The sequence below is a fragment of the Trachinotus anak genome, unplaced genomic scaffold, assembly GCF_046630095.1.
Source record: "Trachinotus anak isolate AG129_WGS33_773 ecotype Australia unplaced genomic scaffold, CSIRO_AGI_Tana_v1 ptg000025l, whole genome shotgun sequence".
NCBI lineage: Eukaryota > Metazoa > Chordata > Actinopteri > Carangiformes > Carangidae > Trachinotus > Trachinotus anak.
The window spans coordinates 5,818,401-5,828,923 of NW_027273876.1; the positions used below are offsets into that span (position 1 = coordinate 5,818,401).

Genomic DNA, 10,523 nt, shown 5'->3' on the forward strand with positions numbered 1-10,523 from the left:
AATTAACAATATAAGAATCAAATGTTAAGAGTAACATGTTACTGAAGAGAGACCTAACTAAGCAAATAACTAGTAAAATTCACTTTGGTTGTTTAATCAAAAATACTTCATTTGAAACATTTGGAAACCAAGCTTTCAGGCACTTCAAATATGCCATATTTACCGTTACTGTCATCTTAGTTATGATGGTTAGATATTAAAGGAACACTACAACATTTTGGGAAATATGCTTAGAGATTTAGAGGTGCTGGAAGGTTGATTTAGTTACCTTTGGACAGAGCCAGGCTACCTGTTTCCCCTGACTCCAGTCTTTGTGCTATGCTAACATGCTAACATGCTAACCTAACCAACTGCTGGTTGTGGCCTATTTACGATAAAGACTACAAAGAAGAGTGATATCAATCTATTCATCTAATTCTCAGCAAGAAAACAAATAGGGGTATTTCCCAAATTGTAAGACAATTTCTTAAAAGTGTACTGCTCCGGTCTGTCTTAAATTGCCAAACATGAGGTACTGTTGCTGAAAGTGTTTGTGGTTATGAATGTCCACCTATTTGTCATTATCTGATTTTTTAAAACTCTCACATTTTGAAATATCAGGCTCTAGTGACTAAGGCACTGCTGACCAATGTGCATCCATGAGAAGAGAGGAAGAGCAACTTTCAACTTGACTGGTCATGATATGGGACAGGAGCCCTTAGTCACTGAAAATTGCTTTCTGTGTGAGGGAATGTGTGTGTGATGTACAGTGTCAGGGCCCACTTTAGCTGGCACAGTCTCTGTATGGCTCAGACCTCAAGGCAGAGCAGAGCAGCAAGACTGATCTGCAGAGGATCCGATGCTCTTCTCTGGATCATTACACCACCCCCAGACACAGAGAGACACTTTAAATCAACTCTACCTCCTCCTCCTCCTCCTTGTCTCTTCTCCTCTCTCATCTCACTGGTGCAAGAAGAGATCACAGTTTCTTTTCTCGCTTCCTCTCTCTCGCTCACACTCATAAAAACACTCCATTCCTCATTTAGCGCTTCACACACTGTCCACCGGTCTTTCATCGGCCATGGCAGAGTATACACTTCCCTAAAAACAGGGCTAATTATCCAGGCCTCTTTGGTCCTCCACCCCCCAGCAATTATTTACAGAAGCGGCTCCCACCACATTTCAGATAAGTATCTACATCGCAGCTCTTTAGGGGCCCATGTCAGCTGCACAGTAGGAATGCAGGATCATCCATTAGCTACTGTAGAGAGAGGGTGTTAGCAGTGTGCAAAGCCCTGTGTTGAAACAGGGCAAAATCAAAATGTCAGCATCATTCTGACACCGGCAGAAGCTGAGTGAGTTCATTAAAACAGCTGACAGCGACACTGCCTGACTGTACCACTGTAGATAAGCTTTAAGGTCAAGTTCAACAAGCCTCACAACACACAGGATGAAAAAAATAACCAAACACACACCAGAACACAGACATTAGTACTAAGCAGATATCCTCAGCCCAATTAAGAGAGGCTCTGGGGGTACAGTCTCAATGGTAGCATCTTCATATTCTACCTACTCTTAATAATAATAATAATAATAATAATGCTGTGTTTTTCCAGGGAATACAGCATATCCTCACCTTGATGGGATCTGTGCTGAAGCGGATCTTCCTGGAAGCAGGCGGGCTCTCCTCCCCAGGCAGCCCAGCAATCTCCACACAGCTGGACTCAGGCTCGTAGCGGTCATCGCCATCATCTTCTTCCTCATCCACCTGGCTTCCTCCGAAGTCCTCCCCCACTGCGCTGTAGGTACTGATATCCACAGAATCACGGCCCGACTGGTCGTCTCTCAGTGTCCTGTCTTCCTCCTCCTCAGCATCCTTAGCCATCTCCCCCTCCTGCCTGAGCATCTCACCTCCCTTTAGAGAGCTTTGCTTCTCAGCAGCAGCTTCTCCATTCTCCACAGAGATGCGGATGTCACCTTGCAGTGTTGTGCTGCTGGGCTCATTGGCCCCAGGATGTTCCTCAGGTTTGATCTCAGCTCTGGCCTTAACACCTGCATCTGAAACAGTCTTTTCTCTCTGCTTGTTTGGCTCTCCTACATTACTGCAAAGTTCAGTAGTTGGGGCTCTTTGACCAACACTTTGCCCCCCATTAATGCTTTCAGAGGGGGGGGTCACCCTCCCAATGGGGCTCTCTTGGCCCTTCTGATTGCCTATCTCTTCCTCCTGGCTGCCTGCTGCAAAGGCACTAACCCTCTTTGTGATTATTTTGGAGTTCAACACACCCACCTTGGTGCTGACCCCTCGAGAGGGCAGCGGTGGGGTAGAGGAGAGGCGGTGGAGGTTGTTCCGGAGCTCGGCTGCCCTTTCAAACACAGCACTGAGCTGGCTGACTGTAGGCGACACGGCCTCACTGGTGTCCAAGCTGTCCAGGGACTCTGTGCTCCCATTGAAACGAGCCACCACGTCCAACCTGCCATCCTGGAAGCCTGAGGCCTTGTCTGTCTTCAGTAGGACTCTGGTGGTGACCAGCTTCTCCTGCTGCTGCCTTTCCTGCTGCTGTTCGAAGATGCGGCGTGTCTCCTGCAGCTTGGAGTAGCTCGGCGACGAGGCCCGCTGGTGCCCGTTTTCTGGTTTGGTGTCGAACTTGCTGACGCGCTCAGACACGGTGGATCCGAGCTTCAACAGCGCGCTGTGGTCCACGTTTTCGTTCAGGCTCCCTGCTCTGGGGAGGGAGAGGCGCACCGTTTTGTCGGCGGTCTTGGCGGCTTCCTCTCCCTCTGCGTCGGCTGGGGATGTGGTCTGCATCTGCTGGAACATGTTTTTGATACGGTGCACGTTGGAGCCGTACCTGCGCCCTCGGGGGCCCTCCTGCATGTCCCCATTCGCAGCATTGTCTTTGACGGGTTTCAGGGCCTGCATCCCCGCCTCGTACGCGTTCCTGTGCGGGGATGGGCTCCTGAGTGTAGAGCCAGAGCCGGTGCTCTTGGATGTGGATTCGGTCTTCATCATGGTCAGTCAAGCGTCGCAATGGATGCTCAGCGACGGCATGTCTCCTTTCTCAACCCCCGGTGGCAAATCTGTTTTATCCACCAGCAGCCGATAGTAGCGAGGTGGCGCCCAGACTAGACCGGCAGATGGGGAGAAACAAAAACAACAGATCGCATTAAAGGCCTGCTTGCATCCGCTGCAATTCTCGTCCAATGCTACGGAGAAAGTGTGCACGATGCATCTGTCATTAGCTCGCTTACAGTTACACAATGAAGACCTAACCTTCACAGATAATTGCATTAGTCATTAAAAATATTTGCACAGAAAAGTAGAGCAGTAGTGACCGCGGATTTGCCGCAGCTGACGACAGATTGCTTACGTTTAATCCCTTTTTACAGACAGCATCATTTTGATCTCTTCATTCTGTGAGCTGCAGATTTCTGGTCCTCCTCTCGTAGCGGCAGAGTGTGCTGCATGGAGGAGGGAGCAGCTGGGTCATAGCGCCCGACCCAGCAGAGTCCTAATTTATCATCCTTAGCAGAAGTGCATTAACCATAACTTATGTGTTGTACTTGGCGATGAGTGTTTCACTTCTAATATACAGTAAATCAGTGACTCCCAACCAGGGGAACTTGTAACTACAGTGGGGTCCAGATGTCTGAGACCACTTTCCTTCTCAAGTGAGAAAGTGGCTTTTGGAAACTAGCACATTAGTCTACACTGTTGAAAAGCATTGATCATCTTAATGGTTGAAAGGTTGAAAGCTATGGATAAAAAGTTGAAATAGCTGCTGTAGCTAAAAGTAAGTGGGAAATGGTGGAAACGATATGGTTAAAGTAGGAAAAAAGGCTAAAAAAAAATAACAGATAAATGGTTGAAAAAGCTAAAATTGAACAGTTGAAAATGCAGGTTAAAAGTGGTAGATAGACGGCTGAAATAGACAAAACAGTTGAAATTGTTAGCTAAAAATAAGGAGGAAAAACGGCTAATGTGGTAAATGAGTGGCTTAAACAACAGTAAGCTAACAACTGTTAGCTAGAGGATAAATAAACAATAGTTAGCCAAAAGTTATGAAGAAAAAAGCTAAAGTAGTAATTAATAATTGCTAACTGTCAAATAAATGTGGTGGATAAATAGTTGAAAAACTAAAAATAATGAATAAAGAGATGAAATTGTGATGTGGAGAAATAGCGGAAATGGTAAGCTAATAGCAAAACATTTAAAAGGCTAAAAGATAAAGGTAGTTAGCTAAAAGTTATGAGGAGAAGAAGCTACAGTAGTAAATGGTAAGTGGTTTAAACAACCGTAATAACTGTTAGCTCTGCAAATGTGGTGGTTGAAAAAACTAAAAGCAATAGATAATGTTTTTAATGGATAAACTGTCATTTCAAGTGTTAGTTGTTGCTAGCCTTAAATGCAAACTTGACCGGGCTGCCCCCTCCTCACCTACACAAACAAAACCTTTTTTTTTTTTTTTTTTAATTCTTTACAAAAACCCTGTAATGGTTAAAATTCACTTTAAATATTTGACCATACACTTACCAGTCTTTTAAAAGCGTTGGAGCCCCCTGGACAACCACACTGAGCTGGTGGAGTGAACGCGGCTCGCATTAGGACCCAGTAAAGTTCACACGTCAAGCCTCCGCGGCCAATAACACATCCGTTATTTGCAGCCACATTGTTGCTTCCCGCATTCTGCATCCGAGCCGATAGACGCGTTAAATGTGACCACTGAAGGCAGACAAAGCATGCCCCTCTCTCTGTCAGGGCTGCTTTTCAGTCTACCCACGACCTTGGTCTCAGTTTTTTAAAATTTCACCCACAAGGCCGTCACACTCCTGCAGCTGTTTCACACACAGGGAAGAAAAACACGAGATACCTCGTTTCATATTTATGAAACTGTCACCCACATCCCCTTTTATCACACTGTCCACTTTACCTCCCAGCAGGCGAGGATCTAGTGTGAAGGACGGTAAAAAGAGGAATAAACCTGAGCTGACAGAGGCGCTGTCAAACAGGATGTACTCCACTTTTCAGTAAGGCAGCAGTGCCATCTAGCTTTAACATGCAAGTGCTTTTATCACTGTAACTGCAGCAAAGTCTGTCAGTGACTCAGAGTTAAGGAAGTCAGTTCAACAAAAGAATTGTTATTTCTGTATATTATAAGTTATTTTACAGTAAATGGAGAGAGAGCCCTTTCCTGAATATATAAAGTTATTATTGGTTGCTGCTATCTGATATCTGCAGACAGAGGGCATAGTACCCAAGAAAGTATTCAGATAGTTTATGTATGTAAAAGTACTAACCTACACTGTGAAAATACTCCATTACAAGTAAAAGTCCCACATTGAGAATGTTGGTTAAATAAAGTTTGTTTAAGCAGGAAAATGTACCTAATGTATTGAAAGTAAAAGTACTCAATGCAGAAAAAAACATTCCCTGTGAGTATAGTAATGTAATATATAATCAATAAGTAATGATACATTACTTATTGATTATATTCAAAAATCATAGATTGAATATATGGTTTGTAAGAGTTCAGAAAATAGTGAGAAATGCTTATCATAGATACACAAAGCCCAAAGTGACACCTTCACAATACCAACAGACTGAATATCAAAATGAATTCAAATAAATTCCAAGGGAAAAGCTACAAATTGTCACGTCTGAGAAGCAGAAACCACGACATTTCTGGCATTTCTACATGAAAAATGACTGGAACCGTTATCAAGGTAGCTAACACTAACTTTCTTTTAATAGCTCTTCATATGTTTTTACATGTTATAATGTGAATTTGTAAAGTAACTGCTAATTCCAGCTGCCAAGTAAATGTGTCCTCAGGAGGAATAATACAGCTGTTCATTTACTCCACAGTCTCACATTCACAGACTCACAGACTCACCCCTCCCGGATGTTATTAGGTGAGTGAAGCAAAAATAGCCCTGACACGTCTTTTGCTGTGACCAAGCCCCTCTCCGTTTGCCTCTGTCAATCAAAAGCCAAAACAAGATGGCAGGCTGCAGGAGCTGGGTCTTCTTCTTAACGGGCAAGTTTATTCCTGAAATTATTCAACTTCACTTAATATGACTACACTGATAGGCCTTCTTCCTGTCTGTGGCTTTTATCGTAAATGTTTGGTCCTGCTATCAGCTGCCAAGGACTGTAGGCTGAACTGCTAAACTACAACACCAGGGTTGTGTGTTGTCACACTTTGAAGTCAAGTTTAAAGGATTTTAAAATATATTTTTGACCATTCAGATGCATCTTTTGTTGCTTTTTTTTTTTTTTTTTACTCTTCCACACAGTTTGTGCTGTCTGTGTGTTTGGGGCCAGTGCAGAGATCAAACTTACCATTCCTGTTGGGAGGTTATTTACATATGAGCTGATGAGAGAGACTTTCCAGAATGAATTTGAACCTTTGTCAAAGCTCTACGGTAAGATCTTAAATCGTGACTCCATCCTTTTTTTTTTTCATTATTTAACAAAATTACACTGCACTTTTTCTTATTGTTTGTGTCCATTTCTCTACTCCTGTTTTTGTGTGTAATAAAGCTGGGCGCTTGTATGATGACCCCATGATTTTTAAGTGCAACAGGCAGAATTACCCAGACCTCCCAGAATGGCTCCGCTTCACCCAAAGGCACCCCAATGACAATGGCTTCCTTTACGGCACGCCAACATCTCAAGGAAAAAGCATAATTGAGGTATGGAGTCATCAGTTGCTGCACATTGCATTTCTGGCCCTATTTGGTGTTTAGTTGTAATATATCTTACATTTTCCTGTCCCTGTAAATGATGGACCCAACATAAATAAGATTCCAGTGCAGCTACAGTGGAGGCAAATATGAAAAATCTGCAGCCATCTGAAATATCAGTGGCAAATGTCAGTTTTGTGGTCTAACCCTCAGAGACAAAAGCTTGGGTGTCTCTCTAGAGCTGCTATTTTGAACCCAACATTAAGAATTCAGGAAGAAACATATCTTTGAAGAGATAGACATTTCTGAAGTGTCTCAATCAAAGAGAATGTATTATAGCTAGAAAACATGCTACATTTGGACGCAACCAGCCGTGGATTCAAAAACACTCCCTGGATTGACAAACTACAGCCTTTCTCTGGGCTTCAGGATAGTTTTGGCTAGTTTTTGCTGACTTTTGTCTTTGTTTAGCATCTTTTAAATTGTCCTTACTCCCATAGTGAAAGTATCGCATTTAGCACAAACTCAACTATTAATCTGACTCCTCATTTTGTCAATTTATAAAGTGCAAAGCTGCTGGGATTCCAAAATACACAAGAAAAATGACACAAGCTCATTAAAAAATTACAAATCTTTAACATGAACGCAGTAGATAGTGTGTGAAAGTCCATCAGCATCTCTACATGATATATAGATAAAGTTATTTTACTGTAAATTAAACATACTCTATATTACATACACATACTACATATTCACCGAGGACTTCAGAGGGTTGGCATTCTGGGAAATGTAGACAATCCGTAACCACTGCAGAGGTAGACAAGGCAGGCAAAAGTACGCTTCAAGCATCACAAACCAATAGTGAAATAATACCTGAGGATGGATTGGAAACTGATATCTATGATGGTAATAAACCCTGATGCTTTTTCTGACAGATCTATGCCGTCAACAAGCGGAGCTATGAAACAACCAGACACATACTTGTGATCAAAATCACTGCAGGTATGTGCGATTGAAATGATATCACAAATGCATAGCACAGTGAGGGTGATAATGAATGAGTATTTATAACAGTTAAAAAATTAGGAAGCTCAGTTAACATGTGGCACATCGCTGCTGTCGCTCACAGAGAAGATGCTGCCCTATCAAGCCGAGTTCTTCATCAAGCTGAGGGAGATTGAGAAGGTGCTGCCCTCTCCTGTTCAGGATGAGATAAAGCAGGATTTACAGAAGCTGTGGGACACAGAGGCCTTGGAAATTGTTAATATTACCAACGCCCTTGACCGCGGCGGCAGAGTTCCCCTCCCTATTGCAGGACACTTTGAGGGGTAAACAGAGAGATTTGTGCAACCCTGGTTTGAGTTTTAGCTTTGGAATACCGGTAATTATAATAATGTTTATTAAAAATCTGTTTGGTGTTAGTGTGTATGTGAAGGTGGGGTCTGAGGAGTATTTCTCAGACTGTCTCCTGAGAGTGCTGAAACCAGAGCACCAGAGGCAGTGCACAGCAGGGGCAGGGGCCAAAGTCAAGGTCCCCGGAGGCTGTAACTTCTGCAGCATTCCCAGCAACTGTATCACCTGGTGCAAGACTGAGCTGGTGAGGCCTGACATGACATATGGACATTCATAAAAATATACAAAACACGATACATCTGAATGAGCATGCAGTATGTGTGTAGCATTTAAATGTCAGAGATTTGGGATTTAGTGTTAGCACAAGAACAGTCCCATCATCTGTGGCTATGTCTCTCACATAAACAGAGGACAGACTGTGACGTCTCCCCTCTGTCTCCCTGCAGTTTGATCTGACAAAGCAGGAGCCGGCTCCACCCCCTCCCACAATGGGCTCGGGGATACTGGAGGCTGGAGGCAACTTTGACCCTCCTGAGTCTCCCCCAAGCAGAGACTACTTCCCGGACTACATTGTGACAGTGGTTGTGCCCCTGATCCTCGCCATCATCCTCTGTCTGCTGCTGGCCTACATCATGTATGGCCGACGAGAGGGAGTGTATGTATCTGCTTTGAATCTTCTGAATAAAAAAACTGGTCGACAATGTCACTGTCATAAAGGGTCAGTTTGCCAAATCACATTTTTCCCACATGACACATTGTTCTTTTTTTTTTTTTATAGTGAAAAAAGGAATGCAAGGACAAACCAGTAAGTACAATGAGTTTTTCACTGTTTATATGTCATATTAGCTCATTATACTTCAATTATCAAAGTAAAGTTAATTAGATAAGATTAGATAATTCTGAAGGGTCATGATGATGATGATAAAAGGCTAGTTTTTATTAATGCTATTCTCTGGTTATTTAAATGAAACCATGCAAGAAGTTGGTGCCAACAACTCATATACAGTATACTGTATCTGAGAGGTAACAAATGCACACTTATTTTATATTATACGCTTATGATGCATTTTTGTTTTGTTTTGTTTTGTTTTGTTTTGTTTTGTTTTGTTTTGTTTTGTTTTGTTTTGTTTTGTTTTGTTTTGTTTTAAATGAAGTATCCGAAAAGTACCAATTAGTAACTAGAAGAGTAAAATGAAGCAGACATATAAAGTGGCAGAAAATTGAAATGCTCTGTTAAAGTACCTCAGAACTGTATTTAAGAACAGTACTTGAGTAAATGAACACAAGCTCTCTAACAGTGTGTATTAGTTATGAAATTCACCAAAATGGTTAAAGCAAACACCTACTTTCAGATAGTTTGAATGCCTTTGAGTCTGTCGTTGATCTCTAGCGTACCGGACAGTAAACTATATAAGCTCATGGGAAGGCTGCAGAAAAAAAGCACCTCATACAGTATGTGATGTTCTGTTTGCTGCAGAATTCAGCTGTACCACCACCACACCATTCACGAGAACACCGACGAGCTGAGGAACATGGCTGGACACCGAGGCGTTCCTCAACCTCTGTCCACGCTGCCCATGTTCAACAGCCGGACTTTGGAGAGGGCTCCACCGCAGTCTGACAGCCCCAGCATCCCCCTCATCATGGCCCAGCAGTAAGACCCTCACCCACTGATTCTCACCACTTATTCACAGATCTACTGCTATTGTCATGACCAGCATTCATCATCCTGTTTCTATTTCTGTTATTGTTACTGGGAGTCCTGCAAAGTCATTCAATTCTGAATTTACTCTCTTGTTTTCATAGTGATCCCTACAGTGAAACACTGCCCAGGTAAACACACTCGTGAGACTTCCTCCAACAACACTGCAGTCATTCTGGTCTATATTTAGGCTTCTATGTTGTTGTTTTTCTTGTGCTGTTATTGACATTGATGTCATTGATAGCATTCAAAAAGCACAGACTAATTGCATTGTTTCTTTTTGCAGAAAATAAGATCAGCGATGGATTAAGTGTCATTCATGCAGTCAGTATATTGTCCTATATTTGCAGTGGGGAACTGTGTTTTTTCTTCTTTAGGTTCCATTGAAATTAATCAATAGTGTGCTATTACCCAAATTGTTATTTGCTGTTGATGATTTTCTGTATCCCACTATCTTTCACTTCTAATAAAAAATATCAAAAGCCACATTTATTCACTCACTGTTGTGTCTAAGATGTCTAAGGTTTCTCATTGCAGCTATCAAGTGTCGCCTATCTCTAGGAGAATGCATTCACAGCCACTGTTTCGGGGACACTTGCAGCTTGAGTAGACTTTGTACAGCTCATTGCTACAGGAAGAGGATATACTGCACATAAGGCAGGCAGTATGTAAAGACAGAGGTTTACTTAACTAGGCTCAATATCAAGGATGGAAAGTAAAAGTAAACCATGTGTGAATCTGGAGCCAAACCATTTCAAAGTAGATCTGCATATACAACAATAGGTTATTTCAATGGCATTGGATA

At 42.5% G+C, this 10,523-nt stretch overlaps 2 protein-coding genes across 3 annotated transcripts in view; one reads left to right on the forward strand and one right to left on the reverse strand.

The window, feature by feature from the left end:
• Positions 1-4,668, reverse strand: part of LOC139608377 (neurabin-2-like) — a 20,251-nt gene extending 15,583 nt beyond the window's left edge. Inside the window, exons 1-2 of one of the 2 annotated variants that reach the window (XM_071462052.1) lie at positions 4,511-4,668; positions 1,616-3,102 (exon numbers count right to left, since the gene is read on the reverse strand). In XM_071462052.1, the coding sequence (XP_071318153.1) occupies positions 1,616-2,989 (1,374 nt within the window). In that variant the 5' untranslated portion in view covers positions 2,990-3,102; positions 4,511-4,668. Of the gene's footprint in view, positions 1-1,615; positions 3,103-3,347; positions 3,475-4,510 lie in introns of those variants that run through there. The other variant, XM_071462051.1, reaches the window with a different exon arrangement.
• Positions 4,669-5,864: 1,196 nt separating this feature from the next.
• On the forward strand, positions 5,865-10,204 carry sgca (sarcoglycan, alpha). The gene is made up of 11 exons (XM_071462053.1): positions 5,865-6,014; positions 6,274-6,402; positions 6,521-6,672; positions 7,599-7,665; positions 7,793-7,991; positions 8,086-8,260; positions 8,463-8,671; positions 8,795-8,821; positions 9,494-9,670; positions 9,823-9,849; positions 10,005-10,204. The coding sequence occupies exons 1-11, from the start codon at positions 5,978-5,980 to the stop codon at positions 10,009-10,011; spliced, it is 1,206 nt and encodes a 401-aa protein (XP_071318154.1). The 5' UTR covers positions 5,865-5,977; the 3' UTR covers positions 10,012-10,204.
• The last annotated feature ends 319 nt before the right edge of the window (positions 10,205-10,523 follow it).